At 42.3% G+C, this 23818-nt stretch overlaps 2 protein-coding genes across 5 annotated transcripts; one reads left to right on the top strand and one right to left on the bottom strand.

Annotated features, from left to right (window-relative positions):
* The first annotated feature begins 1223 nt into the window (after positions 1-1223).
* Positions 1224-13849, top strand: tlk1a (tousled-like kinase 1a). Of its 4 annotated transcripts, none has more exons than XM_030111380.1 (22): positions 1224-1345; positions 5640-5761; positions 5894-5965; positions 6579-6617; positions 6954-7029; positions 7128-7171; positions 7501-7596; positions 7694-7780; positions 7904-7996; positions 8179-8289; positions 8369-8505; positions 9409-9597; positions 10309-10375; positions 10840-10937; positions 11151-11232; positions 11317-11408; positions 11589-11678; positions 11785-11954; positions 12039-12174; positions 12276-12387; positions 12462-12569; positions 12737-13849. In XM_030111380.1, exons 2-22 carry the CDS (start codon positions 5645-5647, stop codon positions 12905-12907), a joined length of 2187 nt encoding a protein of 728 aa, XP_029967240.1. In that variant the 5' UTR covers positions 1224-1345; positions 5640-5644; the 3' UTR covers positions 12908-13849. The 4 variants fall into 4 exon arrangements, with proteins under 4 accessions (XP_029967240.1, XP_029967241.1, XP_029967238.1 ...); XM_030111378.1 differs by having other exon boundaries at positions 1225-1355; XM_030111379.1 differs by lacking the exon at positions 1224-1345 and adding an exon at positions 1367-1626.
* A 141-nt stretch (positions 13850-13990) lies between these two features.
* LOC115402816 (Golgi reassembly-stacking protein 2-like) lies at positions 13991-18255 on the bottom strand. Its single transcript, XM_030111383.1, has 10 exons — positions 18109-18255; positions 16573-16653; positions 16291-16494; positions 16120-16206; positions 15884-16014; positions 15660-15792; positions 15457-15586; positions 15322-15387; positions 15108-15221; positions 13991-14578 (listed from the first exon to the last, which is right to left on the bottom strand). Exons 1-10 carry the CDS (start codon positions 18169-18171, stop codon positions 14364-14366), a joined length of 1224 nt encoding a protein of 407 aa, XP_029967243.1. The 5' UTR covers positions 18172-18255; the 3' UTR covers positions 13991-14363.
* Positions 18256-23818: the final 5563 nt, after the last annotated feature.

Below are 23818 nucleotides of genomic sequence, written 5' to 3'. Positions count from 1 at the left end.
AAAAAACTGAACCAAAAACAACTGATCCAAATGGCAGAGCACATAAAGCTATTATTGATACAACGTGTCTGACTTTGGTATGTTTAACAGTAAATTCATCAGGTTTATGTAAATACATATGTCATATAACTGTTTTCTTTTTGATTAAGATTGATTGAAAAAACACTGAATAAAGGAAGAAACTAAATAAAATGCCAAGACACAGGAAGTGTCTATTTGAGTGCCCTGAAGGGTTGAACATGGTTAAAAAGTAACGAATTTAACTACTTCAGCTTGAATGTTTCAGTCATGATTCAGTACTGGAGCAATGTCAGAGTGGGTGCATTTGCGTGCAAATGTTTCGTAACCTACTCTCCTATAACATGTGAACTATCTTTGAATATGTATGTTTCATTCTGTATCATATGTTTTAAAACACGTACTGTGGTGTAGTGGTCAGTTCTCTCTCCTCAGAGCAAGTGTACTGTGGGTTTGAAGCTGGGCTGGGTCATGGGTCATTATGGGGTTTGTTGGGTTTTCTCCAGGGATCTGCAACAGAGAGCTAAAGAAGAAAGGTGGATTTCATTCAATCCATCTGCCTTGTTGCTCTTTTAGACCATGTGCTTATTTACCTGGTTATAACTATTCAATTTTATTATTTATTTGAGCACATGACAGTCTTCCTGTGAGGAGGAAGTGCGAACCACTTCTCCACCTGTGCAGTACCTGTGCTTGTATACAGTATTTTGCAAATGAACATCATTATTTGAGACAGTTAGATTTCAGTGTTTACACTGTGACAGCAGGATGGATCAGTGACAACATTTACATTCATAGAATATTTAAGCCTAAATGTAGAATTTTTGTCTGATTTATACTATAAATACACCACATTTCACATTTTAAACACCATGGAATTGTGTTTATTGAAACTGATTTGGAAAACCAAACATAAGGGGGAACTAAGTGTTAAAATAACCTTCACTACCACTCTCATGTACAAATGTGGATTTCATAAAGTAACAAATACTTTGTTCTTTTACTTGAGTAATTATAGCAGTAGTTACATTTGCAAATAAAGTAATATAAAAGTGGTGTGTTGCACTTTGTTCCACTATCATTAGGTGTGAATTTTTCCTGCTCCGACATGTGATTTGACAGGTTAAAGTGCACTTGTGGTCTGACAGACCTGCGACGGTGTTGTTCTCTGCGGGACCTGTGGTGATGCGCTGTGCTCGCGCTGTCTGCGGCTCGAGGGGAAACGTGGATCACCCTCGCGATAAGCATTTTGCACACGATGCGTGACGTTTCATAGACGAGCACTTGAAGACGGAGAGGTGGCCCCGGAGTCCGGAGCACTGCCGAGGTGTGAAGAGGTTTGTGCCCTAAAACGCATCTTTACCGGGCCGCGTTCGCTCCGTGCCGGCCGCCGTGTCCGTGGATAGAGCCGCCGTGGCACGCGGACGCGTCGGTGTGTGTGAACGAGCCGGCCGTGTGCGCCGCAGCACCTACACACGAAAAGTAGCTTGATGAGTATCCAAAGTAGTGGAAGTTTGGAGGGGACGCCATCTTTGGTCCCAGCTCTCCACGTCCCCAACACGGACTGTTTTCAGCAGCATACCGCGGCAGGGGTGAAGGCCCAGTAAGGTATCGTGAAACGATTAAAGACGGCTATGTCTTTTCTACTCGCTCGTTTGGCTTATTTTGCGAACGATGAGGGGGAATCGTGTTAAAATGACCGAGCAAATCTTAGTGGCGAAACCTGCTTGCTAGCTAACGTTACAGTAACGCGTCAGCTCCAAAGTCCATTGAGCCTTTTTGGCTAGCTACTAGCCGAAGACACAGGACCGTCTCCCTGTGCTCAGGCCAGTGCACTAACCTTAACACTAATAATGGCGATAAACCTTTGTGAGAGCACAAATGCTCCGGTTGCGGTCGGCGCATCCTCCTTTAAACACGCAGCCGACGTGGGACTAGCCAGATTAGCGATGGATGTAACAGTGAATCAGTAGATGCAAGAGGGGAAATTAAGCAATATGTGGTCAGGGTTAACGTGGTATCACGGGAGATGCAGCGAGCAATGCATAGGATTGCATTGCATCGTGAGCCTTTGTTGTTTGTAGATTTTGGGATTTGCCTTCCGCCAGCGTTAGTGTCTGCATGTAACTGACGTTTTGTTTTTTTGTCACATCATCAGAGCAGGACGGACATTAACCTGTGACATTAGGGGCATCTTTAGTCTTCAAAACGCCCTTAATTGTTAGTAGAGGCTAATGCAGTGTATGTGTGATAGCCTTGTTTGACCTTAGCATTTTAGGTTGAGTGTTTGAAGTGTGTAGATGCTTCCTGAACCTACAGAGACACACTTGGGATGCAGGTTGTTCGTACTGTGCTGCATGCAAACAAATGAACGTGTAAAGTTGTCATTTGGTGTTAATCACGCTTCCTTGCATGGCAGTAGTTTTCAACACACAGGGTAATGATGGAGGACTTGGCTAAGCCTTGGAGGAAGCCTCTCCCTCTCTTTGTATTGTCAGTGTTACGTTCACTGACTGACAATATTGAGTGATGGCTGCCTGTGTCAGTGTGGTATTTCTGTAATTATTGAAACCGAGGGCGCTGGTGTCTGTGCTGTTTCTTTTTTTAGTTTGCTCTGGATGAACTCAGGAGGAAGTAGTCCACTCAGTTATTGTCAGAGATTTGTTGAAGACTTTCCCAGTGTGTGCCATAAACAGGTGGTCACTCCACTGAGCAGCATGGAGTTAAAATGACATCCACAGCCAGAGCTGCAAGGGTTCAACCACTTGCTCCTGCAGGGGCTTGAACACAGATAACGGTCATACACTGAGGCCTTCTTGTTCGCAACAAAAGGAAATCCTTGAAAAGCAGTCCGTTTATATTTTTGACAGAGATTTGGCATGAACAATTTCGGGTTTAAAACCCTAATAGTTATGCTTTATTGGCACAACCACAGACATTGTGTAGGTTTGGTTGAACAGCTACAACATCTGTTTAAATTGGATTTTTGCAGTGCGCACGTTGACGTGAAAACCACACTACAGTTGCATTTGTTGGTTAAGCTGTGGTTAGGTGAAAGGTTACTGTAGTTTAATTTCCTTGAAAAGGCTGGAAGACTCACCATTTACAACCTGACACATACAGTGCTACTGTATATGGTCATTACAAGATATCCTTCATAGTCTGACAGGAAATTACTTTTTTTTGCTGATGGCACATACAGCAATCTGCCATTGTCTTATTTATGTGCTGATATGACCATTTCTGGCAGAGAGATTGCAAATTTGGCTGAAAGTCACAGGCACAATGTTGCTTCTTAGGATGTCTCTGCATGGGACTTTTGTTTGTCCAGCAGGGTCAAACAAGCATCACATGGAGTAAATCTGTCTGGCCAGATTATCAATAGGATCCGTATGGTAACTTTGCATTGTGAAAAATAATTACAAAGACGTCATTGACTGGTTTTAGGTCATTTGCCCAAGTAATACTAGACTAGCTATTTCATTATGCATTAAATAGAAAAGTGATGTTGGTAATCAAAGCAGGCTTACTGAATGTGGTTTCAGAAAGACATATTCATCCGTAGCCTGGTTTCTGTCTGCCAGTCGCCTTCCTCCCATGTAGCTTGCTAAGGTTATTGCTTAATACAGTAGAAAGTCGCACATTACAGACATATATTGCTAAAAAATTCATTCTTTGACATCTGCCCATAACATTATCTTTGTCTTTGGACAACATAGATTTATTGGATGGGGCTTTGTTTCATGATACAACATACTTATTTTACACACATTTTGTGTCCTAAAAATGGTTGCAAATCATCATTTTCTGGGAACTCGGCCTCACTCTGCCAGCTACAACACATTTGGGCTGTGGCTGTGTGTTGCATGTTAAAACGAGCCCTGCATTCATGCAAATGCACAGCAAGGCACAACTTAATAGTCACTATGTTTGTTTTTTTCTTGCAGAGGATACTATAAATGACCTTGTTGGGATTTTTGTGTGAATGCTGTTTTTTGTATGTTATTGGCAATCTGCTGTGCCCGTTTAAGGCCACTTTCACTTCTAAAATTATTGAAGATGGCTTTTGGATGTGAAACCATTTGACATATTTGCATTTGTCAACGTGAAAGCGCGGCGTTGCATCTATTTAAATAAATAGGTTGTAAAGACATCCTCGCTCTAACTACAGCTGTTTCCTTCAGGTTTAATTGAGAAGTCTGTCTTTGTGTCATCGCAAGCATTTACATGATGCTTTCCTGTCGCCCAGCTGATGTCTCTCTTGACTCACAATTAGCTGGAGTCACATTTTTCTGGGGATGGTTTTCATATCATTCATTCTCCAGCAAGTGAGGCGTTTTTCATTGTCTGCCTTTCTTACTATTCTCGCAGCTGGTAGGCTGCAGTGACTCAAGCAGCTGTCGGAGCCGATGCATATATGGCTTTAAGCGGCCATCCAGAGTAGTTCAGGGCTTATTTATCATTTTCTCCTACCCTCGACTCCGTGCAGGATTTATTCTCACCTACCACATTTTTACAGACATTAGGAGGGGCTTCTCAGTGTGATGTTTTCCTGCTGTTAAATGGATTATGAAAACCCCCACCTACAGTAAGTTTGGTTACAGTGCCAAAGCTCCACAGCCTTTTCGAGATTCAAAATGGTCGGCTCATTAAAGCGCAGGTTTAGCGAGCAGACAGACACGTCTGAGTGTGCTGCAACGCCGAATCCCATGGAGCTCCTGTATCATTCCCGCAGGAGCTCAGGACTCAGGATTGCCTAGCAGTTGAAACATTGCTCTAGGACTCTCATGGTAATGCCTGTGGTGTAGTAGCCTGTTACTGCCAAGGTTGAATTCTACCAATTCTTTCACAGTTCTCTATTATTAGTTGTTGTAATTAAGCCAATAACTGGGAAATAAATGACAGTGGTTATACAAGGAGTCAGTATATTGAGTTGGGTCCTAATTGTTCAATAAATGTATATTCTGAATTTTCTAAGGACAATGGTGGGCAGGTAATTTTCCTGAGGAGACCAAATTGAACTACAGGGTAGGGTCAAGCTCAACCTCTACTGAATTCTGCTTTTTACATTTCTTTTTTTTTTTTAAACCAGTATGTTGCTGTTACTGATAAGTTATTATTCCAGGTCCACATCCTTCTAATTCTTGTCATTTTTGTGTGTTTCGTCTAATAATGGTGATTGAAATAATAATCTTCCAGGACAACAAGGATGTGTAAAGGCAGCCCACAAGCATAGATCACAGACATTATATAAAAATAAAGCTGCTGTCTTCAGAATAAAAATCAAACTCCAGCATTTCTTGCATTATACACGCTTGTTTTCATTTGACCCCTTGGCAGGCCAGTCGTGTACCGCCATAGGCCAGTATGTGACCTGTGTGCTGTATAGTGACCATGTCTGCCTGAGGACATGGATTAGATTTGGTCTTGACCCACATTCTGGTTGAGACTAAAATACCATAACCTGTTAAGGCTTGTGTCACATTGATCGCGGCCCAGTGCTTTAGGATCGCTGCTACAGTGTAATTTTGCTCTTGAGTGGCCAATTGTAAGGCTTCAATTAGGCTGATATTTGAACAATGAGACACAATGTGTGTGTGTGTTGTTGCTAATCCTTGCAGGCACCATGGAGGAGCTGCACAGCCTGGACCCCCGGAGACAGGAGCTGCTCGAGGCGCGTTTCATGGGCGGGGTCAGCGGCAACACAGGGGGCAGCACAGGCAGCACAAGCCAGGGAGCCAAAGTGAGTCGATGTCTAACAGCATGCCAATTAGTCAGAGTTAATTGTATTGCCTTTTTTTTTTTTTAGTTTTTTTTTTTTTAGTTTTGTACAGCAATATTAACCCAGAAATATTAACCATTTCTTTCCTTTCAGGGATTGACCAATAATGAATGTTCAAATCACAGTTTTGGAAGTCTGGGATCTTTGAGTGACAAGGAGTCAGAGGTAAAGGTTCAAATCTGCTGTCTTACCTCAAAGCTTGTTTACATAATGCATTGATTTTATCAATCTTCTCCAAATTGAATAAAATGGATGACATCTGTCAGGTTAGAGTTTTCCTCTATTAAGAACCCAGAGTGTTAAAGGCTTGACACTGAACACAAGCATCATCGCATTAAAACAACCACAATTCAGTATTGTTATGCCTTTTTTTTAGCTCTTTTCTGTGTAATTTACACCGTGCAACATCAAGTTTGATTTAAACATGTAACTCTCACCCTCAAAATTTACCAAAGGATAGATCTTCTGCCAATTTTGTTCAGTAAAGTGTGCTCCTGGGTAAATGTCTTGACTGCACAGCGTTATGTGGATGGACATAAAATACTCTCTAAACTCAAGTATGAGACATGACGGACTTGCATTCCGTTGATAATTTCCCGCACATCCTTGAAACACCGTTTTTTTTTTTTTTTTTCTTCTCTATTGAGACTGAATTGATAATGCAGCAGTGATGTATGCTGCAGCCTTTCATTCAGCAGTATGGTTGTTAGAACCAGATACATTCTCTCATTGTTGGGGTCTAAAATATTTTTATTCATTTTCATTTGTCATTTATTAGGGGTCAGATGTGAAAAGAGGCAGCTCTCCTGCTTATTCGGTGAGCATCTGATCAGATCCGAACATGAGAAACTATCCAGTAGCAACTGTAGCTGCTTAACTAGCTAATGTTGCACAACTTTGCTGCTTCCTTTGCTCCCATGGGTTAAACTGTTGCTTTTTTTTACAGTATGAATACTTGGACTTACTGTAGGAGCATAGTTACAAAAACATACTAAACTGGTAATTAGCATGGCTGAATCTTTTTCTTACATTAATTGGCACTGCCCAGTTGTGTGAAAAAGTAACCACTAAATAGCTTTGGCAAAGACTGCTGCTGCATTGTATTCTTAGTTTTGTGCAATAATTTATTGAACGGTTTAAATTACTCTTTCAGACACCAGAGAAGAAACAGTCTGAAACAACCCGAGGCAGAAAAAGGAAACCGGAAATCCAGTCAGAAAGCAGCCAAGGTTTGGAGATCAGTTTATTTTAAAAAGTCTTTTATTTAACATTTTATCTGTTAAACACAGTAATTAGTTACATCTCTGTTCTGTTTTTCTTTTTACAGGAAAATCAATTGTGCGAGGACCCAAAATAAGTGATTATTTTGATGTAAGTTTCATGTTTGTGCGTCACAGGAAAATAATCTGCCCTGCTCTGAATGTTCAAGACGCGGTACATTTACCATCTTAACAGTAATACTTTGAATGGTATAAAGCCACTGGCGTGGGCGGTTTATTATACATTTTACATGTACAGAAGGTCCTATTGATGAATGTTTGATGTAAAAGCTCAGTGTGATGCAGAGAAAACTTGTGGGACTCAGAATGCATCTTCCTCAGCCATAATTCATGATGACTGAATATATTACAATGGATATCACAGAGAAACGTAAAGGTTGCTCTAAGATCAGGAATATGTTTGTGTTCCCTGTCTTGCAGTTCCAGGGAGGAAATGGGTCTAGTCCAGTGAGAGGTCTCCCACCAATGATTCGCTCGCCCCAGAACTCACATTCCCACTCGGCTCAGGGCACTGCTGTGAGTTCCACCAAAACGCCTCAAACAGTGAAAGCCACCCGCGTATTTCCGTCTCATGCCCATCTGCCGATTCAAATCTTTTCTTTCTGTGTTGCAGGTTAGACAAAATAGCTCCTCTCCAACTAGTCTGTCTTTCGGGGACCACATGACGCATCCAAAGCAACTAGCAGTCAAATTTGTTCAGGTGCGGAGGCAGGACATTTTGATCATCTGATACCAAAAGCTGCTTGTAATCACCCTTTTAGCATGTTTGAAATTCCAGAGGAAGCGTCAACAACCTATATTGTCGTTTTTTTTTCCACTCCAGACTGACCTTACAGTGTTGAAGCTGGCTGCCCTTGAAAGCACCAAGAATCTCGACCTTGAGAAGAAAGAAGGGAGAATAGATGATCTGCTTCGGGTACGGCCTGACTGGGCTGGAACATCACTGCACTGCAGCGGAGTGGATAACGCTCGCCACGCCGCTGTTTAGAAATAAATGAGCTGTTAATTTGTGTCGCCTCGCAACGTGACGGTTTCCTCAGTATTTTGCGAAGGGTAATTGATGACTGCTGGCGTAATCGTCTTTTTCCCACTTTGCAGGCAAACTGTGATCTCAGGAGACAGATTGACGAACAACAAAAATTACTTGAAAAATACAAGGAACGCTTGAATAAATGCATCACCATGAGCAAGAAGTTGCTGATAGAAAAGGTAAATATGCTCTTTTCTGTACCGTTTGGATGTTTTGATAAACCTCCGAAGCTAACACGGACTCTCCGTATTTCTTCAGAGCAACCAGGAGAAGCAGGCCTGTCGGGAGAAGAGCATGCAAGATAGACTACGTTTAGGACATTTCACCACAGTGAGACACGGGGCATCCTTCACAGAGCAATGGACAGACGGTTATGCCTTCCAAAACCTTGTCAAGTAAGAATTTCTGCATTTGATTCGGGTTCCATTTGCTACTGGTATCAGCCGTCCGTGGTCAGTGCTGTCTTATTCAAGTCTGGGTCGTGAGGCATTGGAGGTGTTCCAGGTTAAAGGAGGGTCTACTCTTTTACTCGTTTAGGGTGCCAGTCCAGATGTGGAGAGAGAGAGAGAGAGAGAGACATGCCAATTATCCATTTCAACCTTGTGTGTTGTGGAAGTGGCCCTGCATTTTCTGTTCCCACCAACACAGTTGGCTTGTTTATCACTGACTGCAGAGCAAAACGAATAGATGTTGTAATGTGAATATAATGACTTCTGAAGCATCTTTCAAAAACTGGTTCAAGTATTGCAATAAGGAATCCCGACACAGTGAAGGTGTAATCTTTAACATGTCAGAAACACTGAAAAACAGACTGACTCTGGAGGGGAGGTTTTAAAGGGGACAAAAATATCTTCAGCTATTTAGAAATGGGTTGGATACACTTCAAGAGTATACAGTAATGTGTGGAAAGTATTCATGCCATTTTTTTTCTGTTTTTTTTTAAACATGAGTTGTTGTTACAATTCTTTTCCCCCTGAAACGGTTCCTCTCACCTCTTCATTTTAAGTAACTCGCCATTCTCACATGAAGATCCGCTCAACATATTGTCACAACGCTCCACAGGACCGCCGTATGTCAAGATGACCTGAGCTGAAACTGTTAATAATTGTTGATGCTGTAGAGGAGTTATTCAGTCTTGGTTCCTGAATGGCCAAAGTCCTGGATTCTTGCTATGTGTAACTTGTCATCAGAACTTCTCCAGAAAGTCTGAATAGTGTGTGAGAGCATGGAGGCGACATGGCGCACCGTGACCCTCCAGCAGCAGGGTTCAAATGTAACAATCCTGCGTTTGCCAACAGGCAGCAAGAGTGGATAAACCAACAGAGGGAGGACATCGAGAGGCAGAGGAAGCTCCTGGCCAAGAGGAAACCGCCGTCATCCAGCAACTCCCAAGCACCAACCACCAACTCTGAGCCAAAGCAACGCAAAACCAAGGCAGTGAATGGAGCAGAGAGCGATCCCTTTCTAAAACCCAGCCTACCTCAGCTGTAAGGACAGCCGCCCGCTTAAAAAGAGATCCAAATGTTTACACAGTTTTTAGTTAATTTGATTGTCATATTACAACATTTAAACGTGTCTTCCAAGAAGCTTTAATGCAGAGTTCTTAGTTCTAGTTCTGTCTTCAAGCACTTACAAATAAAAATTTGACGAACTCAACACATTTGTCAGAGTCCATCACAGTGAATCTGAAATGAAGGACGATCAGCTCCCAGGCTGTGAAGGCTAAATATTGAAAGTGACAGCTTGATTTATGATTATATTAGTTTTTCCTTCTTCCATTAAAAGATGGAGGGCACACGTAGGATTTGTTGTAAGTCTCGCAGATCGCCTGAGTTGCATGTTGAAGTGCATCACTTCATTTTAAATCTATACAGTCACATTCACAACCATTTAGTTACAGATTAACCTGAAGCACATGTTTCTGTAGTCTGCACTCAGACCAGAGCTCTCTCAGAGAGAACATCCAAACTCCACAGGAAGACCCCCGATCGGACTCGGGCTTAGCCATTATGTCACCGTTCGGCCCAAAATGAATCATTTCCAAGCATATTTTGACCTAACTGTATATTGAGTGCCACAATTCTTCAGAATGGAAAATTTTGTTTCTACTAACATAAGATGCACCTGAAAATAGTAAACTTAAGAGTTGCTCTGTTAATTGAAGTATTTTTTGTTTTTCTCGTTTCTCTGCTGCACAGGCTGACACTAGCAGAGTATCACGAACAGGAAGAGATCTTCAAACTGCGACTTGGACATCTCAAGAAGGTTTGTCTCATATTGAACAGAGACTTAATGCACACACATTTATACGATTATATGGAAAGTATTCATAGTCGACAACAAAACAAAAACAGCCTTTTGCACAGTTCAGAATTAGAAACTCAATCTGAGTCAGCACCTCAGTAAATGCTGCAGGTCTTTAGCGTGAGAATGATTGACCACATTCAGTCTGACTCCTCCGTTTCCCCAGTGAAACAACAGTTCCTTCTGTGCATGAATCTCCCAAAAGACGGAGTGAGCCTGTAGTTTGTCGATTTATTCATTGTTTTCTCGATGAATAAGCATCACAGGAGCCCCCTGACAGACTCTGTACCAAGTCAGCCGTTAATATTTAATTCAGAACCAGTCATCTGTGTACAAGTGGGTTTTGATGAACTCCTCTCCTTGTAGTCGGCACTCTGAAGCTCCTTCTGTGCGTTTGTATGTTTGTGCGCCTGAATCATTTATAGGAAGAAGCTGAGATCCAGGCGGAGCTGGAACGTCTGGAGAGAGTGCGCAACCTTCACATTCGGGAGCTGAAGAGAATAAATAATGAGGACAGCTCCCAGTGAGTCCAAATCGATTTCTTTGACCGATGCTGCATTGACATTTGAACAAAATGCACACGAGACCAGTGCTGTCATCTGTGGCCATGATATTAGCTAACACGGTTGCCTTTCCTTTGTCTTTTTTGATATTGTTCATGTAATGATACTGCAGAGCTAATTTTGCAGAATTTGTCACTGATTTATTTCTTCTATTTTTTTTTTTTCTTCGCAAGATTCAAAGATCACCCAACGCTGAATGAACGATATCTCCTCCTACACCTTCTGGGCCGAGGGGGCTTTAGTGAAGTTTACAAGGTAAGTCTGTCAATGCTGGAGTTGTGTCTCTGTTGGTGTTTCTGCGCTGGTTTTAGATAACTTCCCCCTGCATGTGTTCTCCAGGCTTTTGACTTGATCGAACAACGATATGCTGCTGTGAAAATCCACCAACTTAACAAGAACTGGAGAGAAGAGAAAAAAGAGAACTACCACAAGTATGTTGGACTGAACTCGGTGACCTCGGCTGAAACGATATAGACGGTCATGTTGGCTGTGACTAATTTGAAAATGTTTCGGTGTAATGCGGTTTCTTTTCATGGCTCATTGCTCACCTTTCTTTTGGCTGCTTGTGTGTGTGTGCGTCTGTCTGTGTGTGTCTGCTGTCCTTTCTGCAGGCATGCATGTCGGGAATACAGAATACACAAGGAGCTCGACCATCCCAGGATTGTGAAACTTTATGACTACTTCTCACTGGACACAGACACGTGAGTCTCTTGATGTGATATTTCCTGTTCCTGTTGCAGCCCCTTTAAGCGGGCCTGTGCTTAACGCGGGTCGTAACTTTTAACCGGGCTTCTCTCCGTTCACCAGGTTTTGCACCGTTATGGAGTACTGCGAGGGCAACGACTTGGATTTCTACTTGAAGCAGCATAAGCTAATGTCCGAGAAGGAGGCCCGCTCCATCGTCATGCAGATTGTGAATGCACTAAAGTACCTGAATGAAATCAAACCCCCCATCATCCATTATGACCTTAAACCAGGTGAGCCTTCCCTCCCGGACAGCTGATTACCGTCAATATATCGGCGTCAGTGCAGCGCTGACTGCATGTTCTCTTTGTTTTCAGGGAATATCTTGCTGGTGGACGGCACGGCCTGCGGAGAAATTAAAATCACCGACTTCGGTTTGTCTAAAATCATGGACGACGACAACTATGGCGTAGATGGGATGGACTTGACCTCGCAGGGTGCTGGGACCTACTGGTGAGAAGACAGTGTCTGGTTTTTCCATAGAAAGGCAGATCATTGAATCCCAAATACTGTTTTTTCTTAAACATGCCAAACGTTTCTTGTTCTGATGTCAGGTACTTGCCTCCTGAGTGTTTCGTGGTTGGTAAAGAGCCTCCAAAGATCTCCAACAAGGTGGATGTGTGGTCTGTGGGCGTCATCTTTTTCCAGTGTCTGTATGGAAGGAAGGTAAGGCGGGCACTACACGTTTGCGCTTGGTATTCGTTTGTACTTGATAGTAAAACGCTGAAATTTCTTTGCAGCCTTTTGGCCACAACCAGTCACAGCAGGACATCCTGCAGGAGAACACGATACTCAAAGCCACCGACGTTCAGTTCCCCGTGAAGCCCGTTTCCAGTAACGAAGCCAAGGTGTGACAACTTACTTTTTTTTTTTTTTTTTTTTTTAACATATATATATTTGCATAATCTACTTGTAACTTAGAGATCTTAGAGAGGAATTGATTTGGTAATTTTAACTGTTAATAGAGTTGTGAAAGCTGGCGTGCCAGGTTTAACCGCTGTACCTCCATCCTCAGGCCTTCATCAGGAGGTGCCTGGCGTACAGGAAGGAGGACCGGGTCGACGTCCATCAGATGGGCAGCGACCCCTACCTGCTCCCCCACATGCGGCGGTCCAGCTCCTCTGGGAACCTGCAGATGAGCGCCGCCGGCTCCGGCCCCGCCTCCTCCAGCATCATCTCGTACTGACAGTGCTGACTCTCGGCTGACAGGTGAACTGATGAGAAGATGCGGAGTTCCTCGGAGGCTCGGCCTCGACACCGGAGGAGCGGCCGGCGGCGGGAGGAGCGGGACTCGGGCGAGGAGATCTCACCCGGCCTCCTCCGACCTGAGCCAGGCCTCCACTTGTTTACCAGGGCTTGATCAATGGAAGGACAATGGAAGGATGTTTCAAAGGACACAAGTAAATGGATCTTTCTGAAGGCCCGACAAAAAAAAGCACTGAAACTGACTGCGTACCTTGAAGAAAATGTGACTGGACGACTCTGTTCAGGCATTGCAGATGGATTAAGCCTTAAAGGGGCCGAAGGGAGACTTGGCAGCCCGCCACTGAGATGAAATAACACGGTCCTGCCAGGGTGCAAACGATTCAGCTGCTAGAAGTTAAAACTTACTGTGAGGAGAGGAGTCATCGTTAAAGTAGAACTACAGAGATTTCACTATTAATTTGGATAAATGTTTCATTTCTGTTTTTTTTTCCACCAATGTTAGGCTTTACTTTGTGTTACTTAGCCATGAGAATGTAATTTGTAGCATACAAGTGGCATCTAGTGTCATGTAGGTTTGGGGCAGCATACTTATGTTTAATGCACAAAGTAACCAAATGTAGAAAAATGACAATGTATAAAACCCTATGCAGGAATATTAATTAACAGATTAATTGGAAGCTGTATATGCTGTACAGGTGAATTTTCAAATTTTGTGCTGCGGAAGTAATATGTACAAAGAGTTAAAAAAAAAAAGAAGAAGAAAAAAAAGATTTCCCAGTGTTAAAAACTAGTTTCCTGGAGTGGTTTCATTTCGCTGCTTTGTTGCTCTTACTTTTTCAAGGGCTGTATGTTCCACTTCGGGTACAAATTGTACAGTTCTGCTAAGAGTGAATAATAAACGCAAGGAAGCATTTTTCTCCCAGTGAATGTCGCCGTGAATCCGCTGATAACAAGGGAGCAGTCTTTCAGATCGTACTGACACCTCCTGGCTGTGCTTGGTACTGCAGGCGGAGAACTCGGAACAAAGGAGAAGAGCAGAGGTGTACATAGAGAAAATACTGCAGTTTAATCAAAGTGGGTTTTTTTTTTTTTTGTTTTCTTTTTGTACAAAACCAGAACGGTTGGATACGGTCTGTAACGGTGCAGCAAGCATTTAACAGGAAAATCCCCAGCAGAGGGTTACCGTCACCCTCAGTAACCTGACCCATAAAAACTACAGAGATAATACTTTTGCAGGTTTAAAATAACTTTCTTTTCACACACATTATACAACTTTGGTCAGTTAAGAGGTCATACACACTTTTTTTTACAGCAAAACTCTTGTCATTGTAACGTCTTTTCTCAAACTGCTGCTTTATTGTGACAAACCAGTGGAGGACCAGAAGGCTGTTCGGTACCAGCCGAGCGGAGGAGTTCTACTGAAGCGACGCCCTCTGCTAAGACAAGTCTGCAGACATGGTGATCTTCACTGATCCAGAGGCGGCGGCGGCGGCTGGCGGGGGCTCGGGGGAGTCGGTCGGGGAACTGTTCATTTGGATGGTGGAAGATGGAGAAGTGTATGTGGTGACGGGAGGGGAAACGAACTCGGGTGGAGGCAGAGGTACTCCAGGGACGACGCCCGGCGCGTTGAGAGGAGGGAGAGGTGGAAGACCTGCGGGTTTAAACACATTGCCGTGGCATTCATCACCTTTATTAAGCATCCGTTCCAAAAAACTGCAATGTTTAATGTCTCATTATAAACAACTTTAAATACATTTGACTTTTATCACCTGCTCATCGTTGCCAAAAGGTACTGTTCAATGTCCAGATTAAAAAAAAACTGTTCACTTATGAAATGTGTTTGCTGACATTTTAACTTCAACTGTAAAACAAGTTATTTTTCATGTGGAAGATCCATCATTTTCCAAGAGATCTTTGATTTCAGTGTGCTCAATGGATTAGTCTCTGCTGGTGTTCTCTCTAGAATAGATTTTTAAACTCCCAGTAAGCTCTCTGCTGGGTGAAAAACAAAAAGAATCCACAATTCCTACATAAATATTAGAGATTTTTTTCTTCAGAGATCAACGTGGCACTCTGCAGCACAGTGTTTTTGGGTAAACAGCATTTCTGCAGCCTACAATCAATTTTCATTGAGATGTACAGAGTGTAATTAACTTCAAACACTGAAAAGGAAGCGTTACCTGCATGCTGTAAACCAACTCCAGGGGGCAATATGTGACTGACGTCTGGTAAGGCCACATTCAGGTTGGGTAAGTTAGGAAAGAGTGGGAGACCTGCAGGCATGGGCCTCAAGCCTGGGGGTGGTGGGGGGGGGGGCAACAAGCTGAGGTGAGGAGAAGCAGACTGACGGCAAGAAAATGGAGATTTCAAAGACGAGCAAATGAGTTTACCAACCTTGTGTTGGAGCAGGACTGGCGGACAGCGGAGCGCTCGGGGACGGGCTCACATGGCTGGGAGACTCTGGGATAAAAGCAAAATCTGTATTTATAGCTGTTTGTAGATTTTATTTTTAGCTCAGATTCAGTGTACCTGTCTGTCGGTCGCTCAAGACGTCTGTCGGGTTTGTGTCGACCGACAAACCGGCCAGCGACTGCTCTAAACCGCTCGATCCCGACGATACGACAACGGGAAGGGTTGGAACCACGGCGGAGAGGTGGACCTGGAGGCCGGAGTTACTGCCGTCAGGGACAACCTGGAAGCCGCGAGGCCTGAGTTTAAGACGCTGCCGTTACCTCTGTGAAGCCGTCAGTGGGCGACGGGGTCGGCTCACTGGAGAGCCGTGAGGAGAAGCCCATCTTCTTGCCCTCGGTGAACGGCAGCGTGGGAATCCTGTGCAGGTATCCATAACCGATCCCACAGCCCAGACTGCAGAGACAAGGGAAGAACTCTCCACTGGATGTTTACGTGACGACATGACAAATGTACATGCTGGAGGAGAATGAGAAGAATTCTCTACCTGCCCTCTCCACCCCAGTCGCAGTTGGGGGTGATGACCACCTCGCGGCAGTTGTCCGTGTCGGTGTTGTAGACGTACAGCTTCAGCTCCTTTCCTTCATGGGTTTCAACAAGAGAAAACAGATCTTCACTCTGTCCAAAGGGTACAAACACACACAGACTGGGTCAACTTCATCTACATGATGGTAACTGATGTTTCTAAACCACTAGTTTAGACCACGGGAGTGGGGGGGGTACCTCGGTCATGACGGTGTCTGCTCCTATGATGTAGTCAGCATGAGGCCTCAGACCAGCCAGGGCTGCAGGGGAGTTTGGCTCAACTTCCTGCAGTCAAAAATGATCAACATCTCATTAAAAAATCTACATTTTCTTCATGCAGAGCTTCGCTCGGACCTCCTGGAGGCTCACCAGGACATGCCAGACATTCTCATTGGCTCCTTCGAAGCTGCAGAAGCGGATGCTGACTCCCAGAAGGCCCTGCCCGCCCCACAGCGAGCTGGGGACCACCGTGGTCTCCCTCACTGCCAGCGTCTTGCTGCTGTACAGCAGCATCTGGACGGGCCGCTCCACGTTCACCTTCAGCAGCTCCTTCAAGGTGTCGTTGTCCTTATTCTGTCGAGGAAAGCATAAATTAACGCATTTGTGACGTGAGGGTGTGTGGTCTGTCGAGCCGGTGTGAGGGAAGCTCACCAGTCTGGTTTCACAAACCGAGATGATGAAATCGAAGAATGGCTCCAGACCCGCGCGGTGACCGGGGGAATTCTCCTGCACCTGCAGAAACCATCAGATGATCAGGTGGGCAAAGGGCTGCCAGCGCACACAGAAAACACACACACAAAGGAGAGAAGACCAACATACTGTATGTAATACACAACATGGATCCATCAATTAAAATCTGAGAGTCACATAATGGAAATATTAAGTGTGTTCGAGAGATTCATGCCTTTTGCTTTAATTACAAACAAACATGCCTTTGTTGTACATTAGGAGGCAGTGCTGAGCCACTTCAGTGCCATCACGCTTTAGTTCAGCTCCTGTTTCAGTTTGGTAATTACAGTGGTCCAGACTGGTTCAGTCCATATCCAGTGTAGTAACCAGCTGTATTCACCCTCAACACACCACCCAGTGGCAGAAACCTGTACTGCAAGACTAAACAGGCTGGATTACTCACTACGATCAGTACAATAACAGCACTACACACTGTTAACTTTGAAATGACAAGATGACTGTTGTTCATTGTTGTTTATTCTATTCATCATTTGAAGTTAAATAAATTCACATTAAACCCGAGTAGCAAAAGACCAAGTGCACAACTCACAGCAGACTGTAGCAGACATCACAGGATCAATCAGGACTGATTTTTAAGTTTTCCTATTGATTTATGACACGATAAATAAACTGTCCCTTCTTATACGAGAGCCTTTCTGTCATTTTATGCTTCTTTTTTCGGATGTTCGCGGCTGTACATTAAAGCAGAGGTAAGTTACTTTCAGTTTTCATCATAACTAACGATGATTCAATCAAATCTCCTTAAGATTTATTATTTGATTGACTGATTGATTTCCTGCAAAACCGATAAATCTCTTAACACATTTCTATGAGGTGATCAGAAAAATAAGAGTGTGTTTAATAACGCAGAAAAGGCTGCAGAATAACACCGTCCACACCCTTCACACACACACCAGCAGTCACACCGGTTTTTCTGGCAGGTGTGTGTGTGTGCAGCTTCACACACTGATCAGCCTGCTGGTTAAAACCGAACGATCACGACTGCACACACACTTCAGACACACACACACGATCGGACTGCATGCAGGCTCACAGATCAGTGTTATGAGCTCTCATTCATACAACACACCCACACACACACCCCACACACACACACACACACACACACACACACACACACACACACACACACACACACACACACACACACACACACACACACACACACACACACACACACACACTGTTAGCTGCTAACTAGCAGCCATGTCTAGCTGTCTGATATCTGCTGCGTGTGTGTATCCTCCTCTAACACACACCAGTGTGTGTAGCAACAATGCAGCAGGATCCCTTTGTGGAGATCAGAGCAGAGCCAGATCCTGCTTCTCTGCATCTAAACGCAGAAAACATCTCCTCCTCTTCCTCCTCCTCCTCTTCCTCCTTCTCCTCCTCCTCCTCTTCCTCCATCTCTGCCACCAGCAGCCCTCGCGCTCTTACCCTGAGGACGTGGTAGCCCTCGGACCCTCCGCCGGGGATCTGGACGCTCTGGGACCCCCCCATGTCTCCCTGGATGTGAGTCCGGGTGGGACCGCAGTGCGATCAGAGCCGGAGCATGTCGCCTGGTTCCTGCTGCTCCGCACTTCCGCTGTGGCGCAATCCAGACGCATCGGAGGGAGATGACCGCACACCTCCGCTCCGGGAGCCGCATCTGCCTCTTTCCTTTCCCTTTTCTTAATAAAAAAAAAAAAAAAAACTAAACTAAACTAAATCGATCTGGACGATGAGATGCCAAATAATGATAGTAATAATAATAATAATAATAATAATAATAATAATAATAATAATAATAATATAACCGTGAGACATTCACAACAGAATCAACTGAAACTCTTTGCTTCACAAAACAGGTTTATTTAGGTGTCTAAAACACCAAGACACCCTTTCGCCTTACATTAAAAGCAATGTGATTTCCTCATTAACAAGCTTTTAATTTCCTTTTGAGAGCTCCTCTCTCACAGTGTTACCTGTGGTGGTAGCCTCCTCCAGTGGCTCAGTACAGAACTGTGTGAGGCAGAAGTGGAGTGCTTGTATAAATACACTTTTTTGATCTTAGATATGATATGTATGTAAGATATTTTGTCTGTGTGCATGTTGTTTGATCAATGGTGACACAAGGAAATGTAGCCTTATTAACCTGATCAATATTAACATCTAATGAAAATAACAACGATGATCTGAAGGCGGTGCATGTCAGAACCAAGACCCGTACGATTCTGAGCAGCATTCAGTTCCAACCTGGGAGAGTCAGACCGAACTCCCAGTTTCTGCCATTTCCTGTTGGACATGTTCTGTTAATTTTGGATTTGAACTGTTATAATTACATCTGATCACTCACAGAGGTTCATGAACAATTATTGGTGGTAGATATGTATAATGTGTTATAATGTTTTACAGCACAATGAAACAATATTATAAGAATTTGCTTTATTCCCTCTTACTTAAATTTGCATCTGTTAATCTATATTATTTTTTTTTTTAACTACCTTTATTGTCTCTCCCTTCTTGTGGACACTCCAGCTGTCTTCAGCCAATCTCTCATCAAGAAACTGCAGCTTTTGGGAAGTTTGACAGTGGTTAAGGAGAGGAAGATGTCTCTCCCGGTGTCATTGCTGATATGTCTGTCAGTTGTCCGTCTGCGTATAGGAGATGAGCCTGTGGAGGAAGCCGTCACTGCCAATAAGTACTGAGATATTGAGAAAAAGTACTATTTTATTTCAGCCTGACTGTTGGCTGATGCCCTAGAAGAGAAAGAATGTAACTCATGTTTCATAATGATTAGTACACTTGTTGGTTGGATGTGCAGGCATGGCGTTTACAAGTTATGTCTAGATGTTTTCCTTCATTTTATACTCCCAAAGTCCAAAAACTGAGGTCAGTTGACTCTAAACTGTCTGCTGTGGGAACATGAGTCTGATAAACTGTCTGTTTCTCTGTGGCTGTCCTGACACGCACCCTGCTTTCTGCTAAACCGAAGAAGAATTGATGGGAACATGTAATCAAAGGGCCATGTCCACGCTGCAGATATGTTGATGGTGGATATATTGGACCAGACACGCAAGGGCATCCGGTGTGAGGCCGGTGTAATTTGGTTTTGAGCTTTCCAACCTGGCGTCAGGAACAAGCTCCAGAGTTCCGCTGTATTTCACACCAAAAGATTAAACTGGGGCTACTTGCAGCTTGCAAAGTTTTCATGACCTGGATATTTTGTTTCTTCTGTTCAGGATGACGATATTAAAAAGTTGATGCAATCACCCAATTTGTATTGTTTCATTTCTCACTCAATGAGAATCGATAAGAGAATTGATAAGGAATCACATCGATAAGCAGTATAGATAATGGAATCAGAATTGCTTAATTCTTAACAATTTCCATCCCTATTCCAGAGTTTTACTCCCACTACTGAAGTACACATTAGTTTAATGTTGTTCTTGCAATTTGACACCTGATGTGCTCTTTTCTTCTTCCTTCAGTTTCTACAAAGGTAAACAGTTTTTGTAGATTTGTTACTTCTGGCCTTGAACTTAACCACTAGTGTCTGCAATTCAACAAGTTCATTACATTTCGAAGGTTTAGAGTTAAGAAATATGGTCTGTGTGCTCTCTATAACCTGTTTTTATGTATGATTCTGATGGCTCTCTTTAGTTGGAGATATAATGACTTTGTCTTGCAGTAAAATGTCTCTGGATCACCTCCTGACTGTTCACTTTCAAAGTTGTATTTGTAGACATGGTTGCTTCCTCTGCAGAGATCTTAGTGTTTCCTGTGTTGTGGTAAAGCAGTGAGATAGTTATGAAAAAGGTCACAGATAAGGCACAGGACAACTTCCTTGTTTTGTGAACATCAATGCTGCAAGAATTATGGAAATGGCATTTAACAGGAAAATAAATTTTTCCCCCACAAATAAATGCCCTTGTGCACTTGTTTGCATGTATTCAATGGAAGTGAAAATAAGTATAAATGATTTTCGCTGCTGTGAGCTACAATTATCTGACATTCAATCTAATTGAGTTTTTATCCTGAAGGGATAGCAGCAGTTTTTAAAATCCAGCAGAATTCAATCAATGTTCAGTTTATCCTATCATCTTTATTTCATAGAAAAATATTAGTTTTCTGTAGCAGGAAGTGAAATTACCCTCTTTAGATATAACTGTGCTCTAGAAATGAGTTCCATAAAGTCATGAATTGAACCAGCAATCACAGTATAAGAACCTTAAACTGCACCAAATTTGTAGAATTTAAAAAATCAATAATTGTATCACGAAAACCATAAAAAACATGATGAAATTATTGTGTTAAACACTGAGGTAAGAGTCAGCTGCTGTGTTTTGTCTGTATTGTGAAACACGACTTTCTCCAAACCAATGCAGCTGAGGGAAACCTTCCTGCTGAAAAATATAAAGGAAAAACAAGAGTACTTGCTTGGAAAGTTCATACACAGTCTAAATGCTACTGGAAAGTCATGTTTATTGTTACTTATTGCCAGAATAATAAATAATATATTATGTATTATTAGTATTATTAATATTGTATATTATGGATAACTGATATTGAACTATGTGTGGCCAATCTGTTATGGAAATTACATTACTTTAAATCCAAATTTCCATATATTTTGTAGGGAATCGTGACTTGTGGCAATTTTGGTTAGATTTAAATATATTTGGTATTCAATTTTTTTTATTATTTTTCTTTTTATCAATGTCAAAAAAAAGTCTGGAGCACTATTTATTGATTTAAATGGTCAACACTGGTGTTTCACACTACATTTAATCCATTTGTTGTGAAAAAAAAAGGATGGCTATGCCATGATTAAATACAGACGCAAGCCCAATAATAAGTAATTGCAAAGTCATTTTCTACTGTTCCATTAAGCAGCACCTGAGCAGGCACTGACATGTGGTGGACGATGATGTGGTATGAACACGCTGCAGGATTATTGGCATCCAGCATCCAGTAACGAACGGAAGAGATATTTATTTCTCTAGGCATAGATTGCAGACTGCTGTATTATACCCGAGTCCAGTGAAACTTCATGAAAAAAAAAAAATGGGACTCTACGCTTTTACATTGTTGAAAGGCCAACACTGTCACCGCTGAAGTAAATTAAATGCTCTGATCTCTCCTGGGAATGTTCACCTCTGTTCCATGTTTTCTCCATTTGTGGAGAATGGCTCTCACAGTGGTTGTCTGGACTCCTAAAGCCTCACAAATGGCTTTGGAACCTTTCCACACTGATGTTCATTACTTTATTTCTAATCAATTCCTGGATTTTATTGGATTGCATCATTTTGTTGCAGCAATTAGCCACAGTTAACTCATGATTTAAGGGGCAATTACTTTTACACATAGGGGTCAAGTAGGTTTGGATAGCCTTTTTTCCTTAAAAACATTAAATCATTGTTTAAAACCTGTATTTTGAATTTACTTTGGTTATTATCGTTGTCTAACATTTCAATTTATGTGATGCCTTAAGCAAAATAATATTCACAGTGCTGCAGGCACTTCAACAAGTAGCAGCTAAAAAAAACTTTCGAGTCAAACACAGACCAACAAATATATACAACTTCCACCACTGAAAGCACAATCTAAATTTAGCTGCAAGGTCATTTTCTTTACCTCTGGAAAAAAGGCAATGGACACAGTGTACAAATGTTCTGAAAGTCACTGGGTCGAGTCTACGTACTACCAGACCGATCCATTTAATTTCCCCCTTGCACTTTAGAGTGGATTACATCTTTCAGTGCTTGTCCTATTTCTTCATTTAAAAAGTTCATCGCACAGGAAACTGGATCGAGTTTAATCCCAACACAAACTGGTGCCAGTGGAAAGCACAAAGGCTCAGGTTCAAATGATCTCTCAGAGAAGTTTTCAAGACCTACACCGACATGTGCAAGGTGAAGGAATCCGACTGCAGTCAACAGACTGAGAAGGCTTAAATTCTTAAAAAATAAGTTCAATGTTTTAAAAGTGAGATTGCTTTAATTATCTTCTTCACATTTCACAAATGATCTACTGTGGTGCAAATGATGTGATTTATGGAGCAGAAAACAATAAATTCAATGAGTTATGAGAGACATTTTAAAGCATCATTTTTTGGGGTGTTGCGGTTTGGAAGTAGTGTTATCTTGATGTCTCATTCATTTTTTTTTTATCCATTTGACTCTTCCTGCTTACCAGTCATTATCATTATTGGTGATTACATGTAAAAAAAACAGTCTTCCAACTTAAAGACCACAGTAGTAATTAATTCATTAACACATTTTTTTTTTTTAAATTTAGTGGCGAGAGTTGCACTTATTAGTTACTTTTGACCAATACTTTTCATCATACATAGCCCAACTCTGTCAGGCTGTCTTCTTCCTTTTTCCTCAAAAGACAGATACAATGTCGCCCCCTGTGAATGCAGGGAAAAATGGTATTCCACTGGTTTTCTGAGGCCCTATAGCTAAAACTAGCTCATGCACTGGAATCCATCGTACATTGGTTCCTGTCCAAAGATAATCCACATATTCTCAAGACCAAGGACTTGTAGTTGGCAGTACAAATGCTAGGGTTAGAGTTCTTCTAAACATCAATACCAGGAAACTAACCAAAATATCACACATATAGCAAAATCCGGTTCAGCAGACTTGAAATACATGCCTATTTCATTGAACTCGATCACATACATACGTTACAATGAATAAATCAGTTCGTTAGGCCAATTCGGCAGCCATCTTGAAAAACAGCTGCCATATTGGATTTTGAAATGGCCAATCGGACAGATTTGATCAGTAACCTCTTAAGAACCATCATGCCAAATTTCATGCTTGTAGCATAATTTGCACGATTTGCCTCAAACATTGCTCTAACATAATATACAATTCCTCCATAAAGCTGTTGTCAGTTTGCAATAAATGTATAACACGTTACATCAATCATCAATGATCTTTTATGATCCATTTTCTAGGTTGTTATATGAACGTTAGAACCTGGATTCTGGTGGCGCATCAGGTTGAGTCTTGACCTTGTCAGTTTCAAATCCCAGTAATGTTGCTAAGTCTTCAGAATAAGAAGCGGTTATTCGTGGTGGTGTATAAGGGAGCAACTGACTCATGTTTTTTTAATTAATAACCTGTTTTATAAAGCATTGTGAATGGATGCAGTA

This window comes from Salarias fasciatus, chromosome 16, assembly GCF_902148845.1.
Source record: "Salarias fasciatus chromosome 16, fSalaFa1.1, whole genome shotgun sequence".
NCBI lineage: Eukaryota > Metazoa > Chordata > Actinopteri > Blenniiformes > Blenniidae > Salarias > Salarias fasciatus.
The sequence above is the reverse complement of the archived record's forward strand: the minus strand, read 5'-3'. Positions and strand labels throughout refer to the sequence as shown.